This window comes from Neofelis nebulosa, chromosome 18 (genome assembly GCF_028018385.1).
Source record: "Neofelis nebulosa isolate mNeoNeb1 chromosome 18, mNeoNeb1.pri, whole genome shotgun sequence".
Taxonomy (NCBI): domain Eukaryota; kingdom Metazoa; phylum Chordata; class Mammalia; order Carnivora; family Felidae; genus Neofelis; species Neofelis nebulosa.
This window is the reverse complement of record NC_080799.1, coordinates 41,230,270-41,247,980: the sequence shown is the minus strand read 5'-3', so window position 1 is coordinate 41,247,980 and position 17,711 is coordinate 41,230,270. Positions and strand designations below refer to the sequence as shown.

The 17,711-nt window shown below is 44.6% G+C and overlaps 2 protein-coding genes across 8 annotated transcripts in view; one reads left to right on the top strand and one right to left on the bottom strand.

Annotated features, from left to right (window-relative positions):
• GLYR1 (glyoxylate reductase 1 homolog) overlaps nucleotides 1-13,376 on the bottom strand; it is a 35,153-nt gene extending 21,777 nt beyond the window's left edge. For both annotated transcript variants that reach the window (XM_058710711.1, XM_058710713.1), the window contains exons 1-5: nucleotides 13,257-13,376; nucleotides 12,181-12,217; nucleotides 10,868-10,947; nucleotides 1,728-1,866; nucleotides 950-1,192 (exon numbers count right to left, since the gene is read on the bottom strand). In XM_058710711.1, coding sequence (XP_058566694.1) covers nucleotides 950-1,192; nucleotides 1,728-1,866; nucleotides 10,868-10,947; nucleotides 12,181-12,217; nucleotides 13,257-13,294 — 537 coding nt within the window. In that variant the 5' untranslated portion in view covers nucleotides 13,295-13,376. The remainder of the gene's footprint in view (nucleotides 1-949; nucleotides 1,193-1,727; nucleotides 1,867-10,867; nucleotides 10,948-12,180; nucleotides 12,218-13,256) is intronic.
• Nucleotides 13,377-13,477: 101 nt separating this feature from the next.
• The window catches only part of UBN1 (ubinuclein 1), a 39,147-nt gene continuing 34,913 nt past the window's right edge, over nucleotides 13,478-17,711 (top strand). For all 6 annotated transcript variants that reach the window (XR_009256581.1, XM_058710710.1, XM_058710708.1 and 3 more), the window contains exon 1: nucleotides 13,478-14,190. The gene's annotated coding sequence lies outside the window, so the exon portion shown is untranslated. The remainder of the gene's footprint in view (nucleotides 14,191-17,711) is intronic.

Sequence of the window (17,711 nt, the reverse complement as noted above, 5' to 3'; positions counted from 1 at the left end):
TCCTTACTTTCCTTGAAGACAGATCCCACCAGGCCTCACCAATACACACCTACATATTCACCTTCCACATCTGTGTTCCATCCTGACATTACTCCAGGGTTCCTCGACGGTCTCAGCATCATCTCTGATTCATCACACTCAAAACAGAACCAAGTCCTCTTGCTCCAAGAGCCAGCCCTACTCCTGACTCTTCTGCTCTTGAGAATGGCATCACCATTTCCCAGGCAAACACCCGAAATCCTTTCCCATTCCCTTTCCTCACTCAACCCTATGTATCCGGTTGCTAAATCTTATGAGCCCTTCCTCTTAAGTGCCTCTCAGGCAGTTCTTTCCAGTATTTGCTATCAAGATAGCTCTCGATAAATGCACACCTGGGTTTAACTTTCCAACCGGCTTTAGCCTTTCTTCTCTGGCCTCCACCACTGCTAACACACAGCCTGGAGCACGCTGCCACACTGACACCCAGCTCAGACACGTTCATGGCCCCCTGATTCCATCACAGTAACTACTGCTTTAGTAGACCTCAAGGCCCTCCACAATCCAGGGACAACCCACTTTTATCTCTCTGCTCTCTCCCCTGTCCCCTACCTATAATGAGAATATCCACACCAACATCAAGCCCCATGTGGACTATGCCCTTTGTCTCTGGAATGACTTCCCCTCTTTCTTCCTAAGCCCCGTCCAGTGCCAGCCCTTGCAGGCTGGCTGAGGTGGACTGTTCTCCTGCCTTGACTGCCTAGTTGAATGCGACACCTTTCGCTGACTTTTGCGCGTATTTCATGCCTGTGCATCCAGGCTGTGTCCCTCCCCTGGTCTGCAGGATTCTTTAGGGCAGCGCTTAGCATGGGTCTCTGTGTCCACTCAGTGAGCTGAGGCACACTGTGGAGCTCAACTCTGCCACAGACAGAAGGAAGTCACTAATCCCAGAAGCTGCAGAAATAAAACAAACCTTCTCATCCTTTGGGGGCCGACCCCGTTTCCGGGGACTCTGCTCTTGGGCTCTTTTCAGAGGGGACTTGGAGCCTCTCTCTGAAGAGCCTGAAGACACCCTCTTCTTTCCTTCTCCCATGTTCTTCTTCACCTTCCCTTCAGACAGGCTAAGCTTCCGCTTCTCATCACCTGAGTTTGGCCTACTTCTCTCCTCACTGGAATTACGCCGATTCTTGTCATCAGCAGAATTGTGGGACGATGTCTGAAAGTTTAATAATAATCATGATAGCCACCCAAGCAGCCACTGCCATTTACACCAGCCACACCTTATGAGAAGCACTTTACATGGGCTATCCGCACAACTATCCTACGAAATAGATTCTGCTATTGCTCCCATTGATATTTGGAGAAGCAGATAAAAAAATCGTTATCACTTGCCTATAGTCCCAAAGCTAAGTGGGATTTACACCCAGGCAGTGGATATATCCTAGAAGCTAAGCCCTAATCTTTAGGATATAAAAGAAGAGAGAAATGGCTTAAAATACTTAAAAGCTGAGATTTTTCTCCTGAGTCCAAGTGACTTTCCTAAAAGCAGCAATCTATTTCAGAAAACTCAGCCGCATGCATGGAGTTTCAAGGTGATTGGCAAAACAAGGATACCTTAGAAACAAAGTGGTGTTCTCTCCGCTGACGTTTCGTAAGAATAGAGCTTTGGGTTTGGGCAACAGTTAATCTGTCAGTTACTATGCCAAAACAACCAGTCTGAGGTTGGCATAAAGCGAGAATCAGTCTCTCACCTGGTCTTTCCCTTTGGCTCTCCGGAGGAACTCTTCAACGGCATCCACAGCTTGCTGGAACCGTTTTCCCTTGTTAATCTTTATCATTTCCTCCTTGTGCGCATGGTATGGCTTTAGCTGTTCCACTTTGATCCAGGCACTAGCAGAAAACACACACAGAAAGCATATGATCCACAATGCCTATGCCAGAAAGTATCAAATACCTCAACAGAATGCAGATATCGGTTTGGTTTAACTGGACTTTGAAACAGGCTTGCCATTTTTTTTTAAAACAAGTTATCAACCACCCCAAACTCTTGGGGTGTTATAAAAGCAAGTTTCCTGAAACAAGTCAAGCACAACCACCACCACAAACAAAACCAGAACATCCTCCACACAAAACTGCAGGTTATTTATGTGCACTCTTGTTCACCAGCCTACCACACTGAACCACACACTGCCTGCCACTGGTGGAGGGCAGAGGTGGCCCAGAGATGTTCTTCCATTCTCATCACAGAACATCAGGAAGCATTATCAACCACAGCGACATCACCACCCAGTCGACACTCACACCAGAATGACAACCTGACAATCAGCTGAGAATCAGCGATGCTCCCAAGGCTAAAGAAATGCAGCATCTGGAATTTGCTGTCCTTATAGGTACCTGTTCATAAACGACAGTGTCCGTGGCTGCTAAACCACACAAAATGTGTGACATGTGATTTGGAATGAGGGCAGCATTCGTAACAAGAGGTCTTTAGAGACCAGATTGTGCTCGTGATTAAAGGCAGAACATACCCTTATGATATTTAATTTTTAATTCCCACCATCAACATAAAGCACATGAAAGTAAAAAAGCCATCTATCGTCACTTTTGGAATATCTAGCCTGCCACACTAACCTGAACAAAATCTGTCCCAGCTGGCTTTCCTGTGGTTTCCCTAGATGACATTCAGCTTCCAAGCACAAAGGAAATGATTTTTATGGGCTTGGCGAGGTAACAGTAACTTAAATGTTTCTTCTGTGTAATGCTCATAGGTTTCATGGTATAACCTTCTGAAAAAGTAGGTTGGGTTAAAGGAGAAACTGAGCTATCACTCTGACTTAGGGGCCTCTCCTTTACCGAAAGCTAGAGAATATTCACTAGCAACAGTAAAAGGGCTACCTCTGTACATAAAAATAGTGTGACCAACACACCAACAGCCACCTATGCTTTGAGGGTCATGTTAATAACTGTGACAATAGACCTGTACAAACACAATAGCTGTCGGGCCATCAGCCTGCAAATATGGCAGCAAATCAGGACTAAGCAGGATATCTATGGCCAAACCCACAGAGAATGGAACGATAAACAAGGACTCAGACACGGTCTTGCTGTATAAAGCTCCAACCAGGTGATATAAGCAGATACCTTCCAGTGACCAACTCAACTTAAAGTCTGAAAGTTGACATGATAGAGCCAATTGGTCTAAACTATGGGGAGGAAAAATGGAATTAAATTTTGCCCTTACTTTACCTGGCAAGTAAACCACTGAATAGACCCTCCTGCTTCTCCCTCCTTTTAGGGTTTCTAAGGATAGAGCAGATGCAAAGCCAGACAAGCCCTGAAAAGCAGGTTAAACTGTCATACTGAGATGACACAAGTGTCAGTGATAAGCTTAAAGAGCCTCTGTGCTCTGGACATGCCTCTTCCTTCTCCAAGCCTCAGGTTAGAAGCTGAGACCTACACAAGTTCCGATGTTAGACCAATGGGGTGGTTTTTATGGAGCCCCCTGAGATAAGATAGTATGCTCCAGGCATCCTAATCCCTGCCTCCCTCTACCCCACATGAACCTCCAGTTCACAGAAATGGAGAGGTAAGGACATCTGGAGGAAGCACCAACAACCTATGCCTATTTTTTTCATTGAAGCATTTTAAGTGGATTACTGATTTCTGCCAGAATGGTGTGGTGAAAATTCCATTCATCCTGAAGACTGGCATTTGAACACTAAAATGAAAATTTCCTCTCTGACCATTTTTGAAAGTGAAAATGGTTTGCTAAATGGAGAGTATAAACATGACTTCAAGAAAATAAATGCAAGAAATATTAATCTAGTTAAGAAATTAGTCTGTTGTTGAAGCATTGTGTCCCATCAGAGAAACCGTAAATAAAACCCCAGCTCACCCGAGCCCTACGAGGATTACCTCTTGAAAGCAAGCCAAATTGAAATCACTTTAGTCATCTGAATAGAGTTTTTTCTCTAAAGCCTGTATTGCAAAACCCTCTCTGCTTAAAGAGTATGCTTTTCAGCTGGAACTTCAATAATGTGCCATTCTCCAATACACTGAGGCCCATCAGCTGGGCTTGGCATGCCACTGGTGCTCAAGAAATAATCACTGAGGAAATGATGCCTTCCTGGCACATTCAGAGGGGCTGAAACGCTGGCCTCTTGGTTAAATGTTGTCAGGCTTTGGTGGCCCTTTGTGGTTGCTGCTGTTGTCTGTACGTATTTGTTTATTATTATTTTTCATGTTTATTTATTTTTGAGAGAGGGAGGGGAAGGGCAGAGAGAGGGGAGAGAGAATCCCAAGTAGGTTCTGTGCTTTCAGCATCGAGCCTGATGTGGGCCTCAAACTCATGAACCGCAAGATCATGACCTGAGCCAAAATCAAGAGTCGGAGGCTTAACTGACTGAGCCACCCAGGTGCCCCTGTTTATTTTTAAGAGACTTCTGTTTCTGTGACATAAGCTATGACTTGTGATTTCTTTCCCATCATCCTCCCAATGCCTAGATGGAGCAGGACCTTTTCTGCCTAATTTGCTTATAGGCTGGAAGTCAGAAAAATCAAGCTTAGTCAAGTGGTGTGTCAAGTACAGGCCTTTGCTTTTTATATACAAAGAAGTTAATTACGTTGTTTGTAGCGGCAATCAGTGAGGTCATTACTAAGAACAAAACAGAAAGTCTCTTAAGATATGCGGCTAAGTGGAAAAACCAAGGGGCACAGCACTGTGTGTAGTATGCTATCACTTATGTAAAAATAAGGAAAAAGGAATCTGTAACCTCTTGATTCTGCACACGGTACTTCTGGAGGGACATGCCATACACCGGCTGATAACTGGGTGGCTGAGGGATGGAGATGAATGGAACCCTTTCACAGTTCATAGCTCGATTTTGCGGGGGAACCATAAACATGTATTATCTTTTTTTTTTTTTTTAAGTTTATTTATTTTGAGAGAGGGAGAGATGGAGAGAGAGAACCCCAAGCAGGCTCTGCACCAGCAGCACAGAGCCCGACACGGGGCTTGAACTCAGGAACTGTGACAGCATGACCTGAGCCGAAACCAAAAGTCAGATGCATAACAGACTTAGCCACCCAGTCTCCCTAAACATGTATCACCTTAAAAAAACAAATCAATAATAAAGGTCACTACTACAAAATATTGGCTACTCTACTCAGGGGGTTTCCCCCACGATTTCCTTGTTTGTAGGTTTGCTCAGGTAGGTAGCTACTGCCTGGTTGCAGGTGTAACTGTCACTGTACCTGTACCACGGCCAGGAGCAGCAAACTTACCCTGGTATTCTGATACGCCTCCTATAAATTCTCTTCATTTGCAAATATAAACCTTCCACTACAAGCCACCCTCAGATTACACGCTCCATTGAAAATGAATTTAAACACCTCACGTTTTCAAAAACTTCTGTAATTCTGACCTGCTTTACTCTTAAGTTAAAATCACATCATGTAGATATCACATTAAATGTGTTGCTCTAGGACCAATCTCCAAAACTCTCACATATGTGTCTCAGACTTTGCAAGACACGGTAACTTGGGTGGGAGTAGGGGTGGAGAGAGAGAACAGGTACATGGTGAGCACAGTCCAAGGTGAGAACAAAGATGGGGTCAGAAGACGTGGGTCTGTCTCTCCATCTGGTTGGGTGTGTAGTACTGACAAACCAGTTCTGTGCTTTCCCCCCAAACACCTTACACCAATGAAAGAGGCTGAGGGTGACGGGTAGCTGTTACAGGTCCAAGCCTAAGTTGCTCGGAAATCACAAAGAAAGCAAACAAACAAAAAAACCCCACAAAGAAAGTTAGAGCTCCTCAGTTAATTTCAAGTAACGCTTATCATACAAACATCAACAAAGACTCGCAGATAAGACAGATTCAGAAGATTCTGTTTTCAAACCTTGACAACATTCCCAAATGCTAGATGAGGCTTTCAAGCTGCGTTGCCCATGCCAGTATGGCCAGATGCTTCTTTTGTGCCAGACTCTTTAATTCTGGTGCATGACACCTGCTCCTGGAGTCGACTGTCTCAGCCACGAAGGGAGTCACCTGCAGGATGGATGCTGGTGCTGGGAGAGGAAAATCTACTCAATGCTCTCCAGGATAGGGACTGTCCAGCCCTGGCAGAGGGACAGTGCCGGCTCAGTCCAAGTAATACCCGGAGCAGAGCACTCACTATCCTCTTGGCTCCGTTCTCCAACTATGACACAGTGTTGGATGTAGGGAAAGTGGGCCAATCAGGTGCCAGGCGAAAAGAAAAAGGGATGCTCAGATAGTTCCAATATGCTATGCTTTTAATGACCAGCTACGGGTTTTTCTCCAAAACTTACTTTCATACTCACACACTTCATACCTTATATCTGGCTTGATGTAAAAAGTACCTCAGGTTGGGATCCTGGACATCTTATCACTTAACTCCACAAATGTCCTGCCTCTCATTATCTATGTCTGTTAAAGAGGGAGAACCAGAACAAATATCCTATTCGTTTCTTGAAAGGGCTGTTGTAGGTTCAGATATGAAAACTGCCACAGAAACTCACAGGTGGTCATTTGGGATCTACCCACTTTTGCTGGCAGTATTCTCCTGAACTGTTTGTTTCTGGGGGTTTTTGAGTACCCACAAACTAAATGAGCTCCCTCCATTCTGCCATCCACGGCGGCTGATGAAATTTTTAAACCCTCAGCTCGGTTTCTATTTTGAGGGGCAACCATCTGTCCAGGGTGGGCCTCGTAGGCCTGAGACTTCATCTTTGGGAGTGGTCACCTGGCGGAGTTGTCAAAGTTAATGCTGAAGGTATTCTTCCTTCCGTTTTTCCGTGAAACAGAAAGCAACCACAGGTAATTCCCATAGTGACCATCCAGGCTCAGAGCGCTCCATCTACCATGTTACTCAGTCCTTCCCCTTACAGGGGAGGCTGCTCAGGAAGGTCTGGTCCTCTCTTTCCAATGGCATGTCAACACAATTTGTTAGAGGTTTTGACAGAAGTAGGGAGAGAGAGAAATTAGTTTTCTAAAAGATTGAAATCTTGGTTTAAGGGGCTACCCTTCTTACTCTTTAATAAAAATCCTTGCTACTATAAAAAACAAACAAACAACCTTATCCACGAATATTTTTTCCCATATGTAGTATGTCAGTTTTGAAACTGAGTATCGCTGACTGAATCCTAATACTCTTTAGGAATTTAGGAACAGCACCATGGGGTCAGACCCTATCCACCAAAGTCAGGCCCAGGAACCAACAGAGTCTCTAGCCCAGGTTGTGCCAGGAGAATATGGACCTCTCCCTGACATCAAGCATTAAAGGTGAGTAGATAGAGCCCAATTTCTTCTGGAGCCACTTATGGCCCTGCCCTGTACAAAGCAGTTCTCACCTCTAAAAATCCACTCGTACTTCCTGTCTAAACCACTTCTCAAATGTCTGTTTCCAACAGCGCTCCTTATGCATGCCCTAAACACAGTCACCACAACACTTGTTCTACTCACATTGCCCTTTGTTGAAATGTGTGATGATTGATGAACACAACAGGGTTTACCTCCTTAAGGCCATTCATCATTTGATCAATTCTGATTGTGCTCTTTTTCAGACTTTGCTTTTTCGAATTAAAGAATCCTACTCTTTGATCTGATTTGGTCCCCTTTTCTGATCTTGATGAGATCCATCAGATCCCTTTGGGAGCATGGACTGCACTGCACACAGTACTCCTGGCAAGGCAAACTTATTGTTTTGTGCTCGAAGCCTTTTGACCAAAAGAGGAGACCTGGCTGAAGTCCTTAGGAATTTCCAACTCTTGGATGCCTTTCTTTTCAAATAGATTCTCTCTCAGTTAAGTTTCCCTTACTTAAAGCCACCCATTTTTTACCAGCTTGTCTCTTGTAACACATCTCTACCCTGACCTGAAGTTTACTAAACACTTGCTGTATGCCAAACCACACTATGAGCAAGTGCCGCTCCTTCTCCTTCGTGACCGCAAGGTAGGTCGCATCAGCCCCACGTGTGGGCAAGGACACAAAGGCTTGGAAAGGTGAAAACAGCTTGCCCAAATTGTAGGGCAGGTACAACTGGCATGTGAAGGCAGAGTAGGCCAGCATCAAATCCAAACTCCAAATACTTTCCCCAAAGTAATTCCCTGGTACCCAATGGTCTGGACACTTCACCTTCAGATAACATAAAGACACTAAATAACATTTGCTGATCACTGGTCACTAAGAACCCTTCTCCCTTCAAAAGTGCTTGGAGATCCTTACCCTTTGTTTCCTTTCATTGTCAACTGCCTGGCCACAAAAAGGTAACATGTTAGCCTGTGGTAACATAGTTTTTAAATAACATTTTAAAAAATAACAACAACAAAAAAATTATTTTGAGACAGAGGTGCACAGAAAGAGAGGGAGACAATCCCAAGCAGGCTCCACGCTGTCAGCACAGAGCCCAACACAGGGCTTGAACTCACAAACTGTGACATCATGACCGGAGCTGAAATCAAGAGTCAGATGCTTAACTGCCTGAGCCACCCAGGTGCCCCTTTTACGCAAATTCTACCAAGGCAGTCTGAAAAGCTTAAAGATATTATAGCTAACAGTTGCCCCAAATCCACTTGCTCATGAATCCCCTCAAAACACTCTAGTTAGAAATCATATCATCTCCACCACTACTAACACCGTTAGATTATTTTTGTGTTTGGTAAGTGTATCCTTCTCACTGGCTTCACTTGTATACCTGGTTAAGTGCTGAAATACACTCAACTTCAATTTTCTGTCTTATCTGTAATATTTGTTATACAGAAATATCAGGTTATTCTTCTGACCTTCCAACATTTTAAAAATTATAAGAACACAAAGGCTTTCAGGCCTCTTGTAATTTCATCAAGCCCCCACTTTCCATGAGTTTCCACTTTTGTTCTAGACTTGTGTAAATCTTCGTTTAGCTAACCAATTGGACCAACCATACTGCCTCGGTTATTCTCAAGTACCGTTCTTCACTCCAGGTGGGGGCCTCCCTCTGCCCACACATCCGATTTAATACCCAGTTGTTCATGGTCTTCCCACTGCCTACAATGCCTGACTTCTTGCCTATTTCAATTCTATCCATCCTCCAGAGGTGGATTCTAATCCCATCTTTTCCATCAGCCTTCATTGACCTGCCTGTTCTCCACTACTCTTTCCTTGTTCTAGAACGCTTTAATAATCAATCACCCATATCACTCATTCTGCACGTATTCCCGTCTGAAATGTTTATGTCTTGTTACTTAAGTTCCTGAAAAGCAAGCGCCACAACATTCACTTTTCTCCAGAAGTTCCCTTCGGTGTCAGAAACTCAAATTTGCTAAGAGAACAATTAGCACTTTTTTATGCATCAGGACAATCTTTCTCATCAACTCAATAGCATTACCAGAACATTCCTGCTTGCAGAGTGTCTCTGGCTCTCACAGCTCTGGGCCAGCGACTCCCTTAAAATATTGTCATCAAAAGGTTGTTAAGTTGGGGCGCCTGGGTGGCACAGTCGGTTAAGCGTCCGACTTCAGCCAGGTCACGATCTCGCGGTCCGTGAGTTCGAGCCCCGCGTCAGGCTCTGGGCCGATGGCTCGGAGCCTGGAGCCTGTTTCCGATTCTGTGTCTCCCTCTCTCTCTGCCCCTCCCCCGTTCATGCTCTGTCTCTCTCTATCCCAAAAATAAATAAAAAATGTTGAAAAAAAAATTAAAAAAAAAAAAAAGGTTGTTAAGTTGTTTTGTGACAGAAAACAGGGGCTGAATATATGGGTAGATCTGCATGGTGAAGGTATACATACCATTTAAACTCTCAACTGGGATAAGCACCCAGCATATAAACTCCAGAAAGAGTAACACTGTTTATAAGAGATTTTGCTATAGAATATCATATATCGCTTTGTAGGAATGTATATTTTAACCACTGGTATTAGATTCCTTAGGTCATACACACACACACACACACACACATTTTCCAAAGCCAAAGCTAAACTTTTCTCTAAGAATCTTAAGTGGAAATACAGCTACTTAAATCAAACCATCTAGCTAAACCCAGGTAATCAGACCCATGTAATAATGAGGAAGCTAAATCACTGGAAACTCAAGTTCCGGGGTGCCTGGGTGGCGCAGTCGGTTAAGCGTCCGACTTCAGCCAGGTCACGATCTCGCGGTCCGTGAGTTCGAGCCCCGCGTCAGGCTCTGGGCTGATGGCTCGGAGCCTGGAGCCTGTTTCCGATTCTGTGTCTCCCTCTCTCTCTGCCCCTCCCCTGTTCATGCTCTGTCTCTCTCTGTCCCAAAAATAAATAAAAAACGTTGAAAAAAATTAAAAAAAAAAAAGAAACTCAAGTTCCATTTCCCCCCTCACTGTGACCTCTACTGCCTATCACAGAATCTCAAAAGAATGGTCCTGATTTCAACTCTAGGACAGATCTGGTTAGAAAAGCTCTACTGCTACAATATTAGAGAAAGTCATCTAGTTTTACAAATGAGAACAGAATTAAACAATTACTCCTCTTAGAATAAACAAGATTTTAGTTTCCAGTGTATACCTCATACATGAACCACAATGATAAACAGCCATTAAAAGAGAACTAAACGTGGCCCTTATAGAAGGAATTGCCTATGGAGTTGGATAAAAAGATGTGAAAAATTATCTTATTGTGATTACCATATTAAGAAGATGGTGAATCCTATTTCTCACTTGACTGACATTGTTATTGGCCCCAGAATAATTTCTGTGAGCTAAGAATAGCATCTTTTATTTAGGTATTTAGGTATGAAGCTAGAACGATATGCCATTCTGACACACTACGGTAAAAATGAACTAGGGTCCCTAGAATATTCCTGCAAGTAGCTCAGATCCAGGATAATGCCCAAAGGGAAAGTGAAACTCTTGATAAGCACTACTCACTGATCTTCTGTTCCAAAAAACTTCACAAAGAAGCATTTCTTTCCACGCGGTTTCTTCAAGTCTTTGGGTGGATTAACAATCTGGGGAGTAAAAGGGAGGAAAAAAAGGTTTTTCCGTACCTCTAAGTTGGTAAGAAGAAAAATGAAATAAAAGAAAAGGAATATCCTTGAAAAGAACCCAGGGCCTAGTGCGTGTCCAAATCTGGCACTTATATACTGAGATGTATGGAAATGTACAAATATTCTAGGAACTTCTAGAATACATCTACCATGTAGTAGGGTTTGGTAGACAGAAAATCCCTTTCACTGCAATGGCCCTGTTTTAAAAGCAGTTAAAACTAACATCAATGTCAACTCCCCCAACCATGTGACCCTTAAATCACTGAAGAAATGCAGAGAACGTTCTTAAAAACACTTCTGTGAAGTAATAACGTCAAGTGATGATTACACTTCTCATGGTAAGCATCGGGTATAGAATTGTTGAATCAATACCTTGTACACCTGAAACTATTGTAACGTTGTATATCAATTACGCTTCAAAAAATAAAAATAAAAAAACCTGTGTAGGAAGAGTTGCGACAGGTAATAATGACAATGAAGGACAACTGAGGCAATGAATATGCCATATTGCAAAGAGATAGTCTAAAGACATTTCCTGGGCTCCTAGCAAGAATATAAAAACAGAACATTTGGAAAGCTATGACGGATCGCCTCATGCAAAATCTGGAATGCCAACTTCTGCAAAGAGGCACTGGAGCAGCACATATGGTAACATGGAAAGAAGATTTAAACTTAGTTGGGACAAAAATACTTTGACTTTTCACTAACCTACATTTAGATTTCTCTCTTCCTGGAGAATTTATTTTCTTCTCCTTTTGTTACATTTAAGTGTAAAGCTAAATTCAAATTAAAACTGATTTCCAGGATTAAAAAACTTCACCAAAACCATCTCTGATTCAAGAGATAAGCATTTACTGCAGATTAAATAACCTGGTTTATATTATATTGCCTTTTCTAAACAATCTGAGAGTAGGAAGAGAAAAACTCTGAGTGTTAATTTAAATAAGTCCAGTTCAGGGATGCCTGGGTGACTCAGTCAGAAGAGCATGAGACTCTTGATCTCTGGGTGGTGAGTTCCAGCCTCAGATTGGGTACAGACATTACGTCAACAAGTAAATAAGTAAATAAATATTTTTTTTTCCCCCAAAGTAGGTCCAGTTTAACTAAATGCCAAAATTTGAGGGGAACACATCTTACATTCTCACCTCCTCACACCCAACTTCAGATGTCTTCCATTAATAGCAAGACACTCACCTTTCCTGGCCAAGGAGGATACCGGCCGAGTTTCCCCCTAGAGAAAACACAGAGTCAGCATTTGCCCTGGAAAAGCCAGTCCATCTCCTTCAACCCACTCAGCATGAAATTTATTTTCCTAACTCTCCACCTGCACCCTCAAGTGCCAAAACAAAAGCTGGCAAACAGGAGTTCTTAATTTGGCTTCCACAGCTGGGCCCAAGAAGCCCAAACTCTTCAGAAATAGAAAGCAAAAGTGCTTAAGATTTGTGCATTCTTTTGGTGACAAGGAACACAGAACAACAAAACCAATCAAGAGTCACTTGTCTAAGAGCCTCCCCGTGACGGGGGTCGGGGGGCAGTTTGCTCTGTAAACACAGACTTCCCCTTACAAAGTCTGGTTTAATTCACCGCGAGACCAGCCCGACTTTGACAAATGCTAATGGAAACCTTCCTCTGGGTCGAGAAGAGAGCTACGTCGCTCGAGGGAAGCGGCGACGATCAGTCTTGGTTCGAGCGGTAGTCTGAGACACAGAAGCACACCACGAGAGGCACCCAAGAAGGCACTGGTCACTGCCAAGCCTTCGGTCGTAAAGGAGAAGTCTCCCTTCATTTCTTCACGGGGCAGCGCCAGCAGTCCGGTTTCGACACCCGTGGCCAAGCCGCCCGCACAGGTCGATTCCATCGCAACGGGAGTTTTGACGGGCTTGCCCAGGCGAGATGGCCCCGGTGGCTCCCCGGTTCTCCCGCTTTCCGGGAAGCCTCCGCAAGACCCCAAGAACCCGGTGTCCGCGGGAGCTGTGCGGCGCCGGTGACTCCCTTCACGGTGTCCGCCGGCGTGCAGGTGCGGAGCGAAGCCCTCCCCCGGGCGGCCTTGGAGCTCAGAGCCCGGCCCGCCGTGGCCACTCTCGGCCTCAGTCCCCCGGGGCCGGGCTGCCCCTTCCGCCCGGCGTCGCTCCCAGCGCCGGCACCTCGTCTCGCCCTCTCTCCGCAGCCTGGAGTGCATAGAAAGGCAGCTCCGGGGCTGGCCGCGAACCCCGCGCCCAGTGAGGAAGCTCCCCGGCGCACCTCGCTTTACCCTGGCCGCCCGGACTCACCACACCAAATCGCCGAGCCGCAGACTCACAGCCGCCATCTTACCACCCAACCACAGCCGACGCACGGGCCGCCGGGAACATCAGGTCGCCCCGGCGCCGCCCATTGGAGTGCGCCCGGCCACGTGACGGGGACCGGCTGTCACCGGCCACGCCGCTGCTCTGACGTCACCGCGCCCGTGGGGGTTCATTGGCCGGCCGAACGGCACGTGACCCGGGCGCCGCGGTCTCTGCGCGCCGGAGCCCGGAGACTCCCGGCTCCTTCCCCCTCCCTCCGGCTCGTGACAACGAAGCGCCCGCGGTCTGAAGCGGCGGAGGCGGCGGTGAAGGTGCTGCCGGCCGAGTGCGCGAGGGAGCCGGCCCTGCGGCCCGCCCTGCCCCTGGGCTCCGGCCTCCAGCCCCCTCCCGTCCGCGCTTCCGTTACGGCCGTTAGTCCGGCGCGGGGGCCGGCCGTGTCTCCACTCCGGGAGCTGCCCTGACGGACCTCGGCGCGGCCTGGAAGCCAGCCTCCGCCCGAGCCCGGGGCCCGCACCCGGCGGGCTCTGCGTGGCCTCGCCCGGGAGGGCGGACGGGTCCTTCCGTGCGCGCTTTCTAACGGCCGGCGTCCGAGGAGCAGACCGGAGCCCGCGTCCGCCTCTCAAGTTCTCCCGGGGCGCCCGAGCAGCCCGCCGAGGTCCCGAGTTGCCCGACCGACGTGGAGCCGGCGTCTCTCCGCTTCCTCCCGGGCCGGCGCGGCGACACGGCCGGCGAGGCTCCCCCGGGCGCGCGAGGACCCAACCATGGGCCGCGGAGCGGGCCGGCCGCCCGCCGGGAGGCATGGCTCGGGGGCCGGCCGCTAGCAGCGCCGCAGCCCGGGCGCCCGGGCCGGCATGAGGACGGCCGCGGGGGGACGAGTGCGGCCCGTGGGGCCGTAGCCTGCGTCGCGCCGGGGACAAAGGTGCGTGTCTTTGTCGGGACCGGGCTCTCACGTAAGCCTTGTTGTAGTTTGACACTTTTAGAGAAGTTGGGAGTGGCTGTTGTGACAACAGGAAGGCAAATGCTCGCGTAGTTTCAGTATGTGAAAACCAAGTCATTGAATGGGGAACTTGTTCACATCAGTTCAGCACAGGGCCCACACACACATCCCGGGGAAAAAATAAAAATGTTTGGAAAGGTCCCAATCGCAGTTGCAGACTCCGAGTAAGTCTTAAGTGTCTATTTAAGAGTTTTTCTTCAGTCGTCCTCTGCTTGAAAAGGTGGCGGATCCACACGCACCTCCTGTAGGCGTTTTTGTCCTACAGACTTTGGTTTCAAGAGTGTTTTGTTTTTTTGTTTTTTATTGAGTTGGCTTGTCCACAGCCTGGTATTTTTTTAGACTTCGGTTTCCCTAAAGTGCCGACAATTAGTTTCAGGAGCTGTCATTTACTGTTTTGTCCTAAGGACAAACCGATAATTGGAAGCACATTTAAGATTCCAGGAAATGATTTCATAAAATTCAACATATGTTCTTAATTTAAAAACTCTTTTAATTTTGAGGAATTGAAGGAGTTCTTAATGATTTGATAAAATATCCGAATTTTAAGTCAACATCACATTGGACCTAGAAGTATTCCCATGAGAGTCAGAACATGGTGAAGAATATATGTTTAATATTATTCTGGAAGTTTTAGCCAATGCAATAAGACATGAAACAAAAGTAAACACTTGAGAAAGTAGACAAAATTCTTATTTCTGGGGATGATAGGACAGCCTTTTGTGGAAAAAAAAAAGGGAAAGCCATTAAAGTAAATGAGTTTAGTAAAGAGACTAAAAAACTAGCAAAAAAAAATTAAGTTTTTCTTCACTGATAATCAGTTTGAAAGTACAATAGTTATAAGGATGCATATTAAAAAATATATATTTTCTGAGAACCGAGATGCAACAGTTAGCATTTCTTGGATAATTGCCAGTTGAAGTTTTTTAAGAAGGATGTTTGCGTGTGTACAATATTGTGCTTTTATTTAGATTGATGTTCAACTTGTTAAAGTTGACTATTTAAATACTTAGTTTTTCTTAAGCCTTTTAAGTTTTACTCCCCTAAATCATTCTATTTACAAATTTAAGAATAGAGATGTAAAGAGTATTTGATCCTTGACAGAGTTTCAGTTAAGGTACCAGTTTAACAGATTATATTCCCCTAAACAGTGAACTTTTTACAGTGTTTTAAACTACACTTAAAGTCCATATGTTCTCTCACGTACTTCAAACTTCTAAAATGGTGAACTTATAAACTTAATAGTAAAATCTTCCCAAAGACCCAACTCTGGTATGTCTGATAGCTGTATAAATCAGTTTTAAACGAACACTTTTAAACTTTTGTTTAAGCATTTCAAATTAAAATTGTAAGTCTAACATTTCAGTCCTTATTATGTCTGATTCTCTTAAATATTTCACATAATTTAGTAACAACTAGCAAGCAGTTGTCATGATTATAAGATATAATCCAAACTCTAACTTCAAAGTGTTAATATGCTATAGGTTTGATTTACTTTAGTCTTATTTCTGTAACTTCTTAGGCCTGCAAAGTCACACAAGTGAGAGAAGCAGTTTTACCATCTAAGTGAATGAAGTTACAGTATGTAAAATGTGGATCATGATAAAGTTACATTTAAAAATTACTGCCTGGGGGCACCTGGGTGGCTCAGTCAGTTAAGTGTCAGACTTCAGCTCAGGTCATGATCTCACTGTGCATAAGTTTGAGCCCCACATCGGGCTCTGTGCTGACAGCATCGAGCCTGCTTTGGATTCTGTGTCTCCCTCTCTCTCTGCCCTTATCCCACTCATGGTGTGTCTGTCTCTCTCTTTCCCTCTCTTTCCCTCTCTCTCTAACATTAAAATTTTTTTTTTAAATTATTGCCTGGACAGGGACCTGGTTGCCCTTTCCAGAGTTAACTTCCTATATCCCATGTGCTACTTGACAGATTGCCTCCCTATAGTGAGACTCCAACTGCTTGTGTCAGTGGGGGATCTTTAAGCCTCAGCTTTCAGCTGTGATTTATTTTTACAACCCAGTCCATGATGAATGTCTTGGGAGCCTTGAAAGTTTCTTTTAGGGGATTTCTTTTCAGTATTTTAGTGCACAATGGTTTTTTGCACTGCAAACCTGTTTTGCTGCTAATCACTTGGCTGTCTACTTAGAATTATTTTTACTTTTTTTTTTTAAGTTTATGTTGAGAGAGAAAACATGAGCACAAGTGGGGGAGGGGCAGAAAGAGGGAGAGACATAATCGCAAGCAGACTCTGCACCATCAGCACAGAACCTGATGTAGGGCTGGAACTCATGAACTGTGAGACGATAACCTGAGCTGAGACCCAGTTGGACACTTAACCAGCTGAGCTACCCAGGTGCCCCTTAACTCTTCATTTTTGGATATTTTACTCCCTGGTCTTAGAGATCACAATTTTTGGTCATAGTAGAAAGAACAAATGCTGCCTATGGACTAGTATACATTCCTATGTGTGGATGTGTGTGATATGTGTAAATCTTCCTGAATTAGTCACTACTTACTCGTTACTGTCAAAATATAGTGAGCTTTTCTTGGGAACTTGTCAAAATGATTCTAAAATTGATCTGAAATAATAAACAGGCTGGAATAGCTAAGTATTATTTTTTTTTTAATATGAAATTATTGTCAAATTGGTTTCCATACAACACCCAGTGCTCACCCCAACAGGTGCCCTCCTCAATACCCATCACCCAGCCTCCTCTCCCTCCCACCCCCCATCAACCCTCAGTTTGGTCTCAGTTTCTAAGAGTCTCTTATGTTTTGGCTTCCTTCCTCTCTAACCTCTTTTTTTTTTTTTTTCTTCCCCTCCCCCATGGTCTTTTGTTAAGTTTCTCAGGATCCACATAAGAGTGAAAACATATAGTATCTAAGTATTACTTTTAAAAGAATAATAATAAAGATGAACTTTGGATTGAAGATATTAAAATACACCATAAAATTTTTCACAACAGTGTAGTACTGGTTAAACAATGTCCGGTTTTACAGTACTAATCTAACAGGTTGGATTTCAGTAATAGATCTTAGGATGTCAAATACATTTCTACACACTACATGCCAAATCAGCATTGGAAAGAAAGGTTAGTGATAGATGCTGGGAAGAAGCCAAGTTAGAATTCAACATGTAAAATAAGTTTTTTTTTTTATCATACCTCACTCAAATAAAAGACGGTAAATAACATCAGGAAAAAGTATGGCAGGCATTATATATCTATGAGATACCGAAACGCTTACAAATCGGCTTTTAAAAATCACAGTTTTGACAGCCATTCCCTTAATGCTGGATATTGAGGTGGTTTTTATCATTTTTCCTAGTCTGCAATGAATATCCTTACTTATTATCATGGTAGAAAGTTCACAGAAAAAAAAAAGTTCATACTAAAGTATGAGTGTGAAAAAGGAAGACATAAGGTTATACAACAAAGTACACACAGAA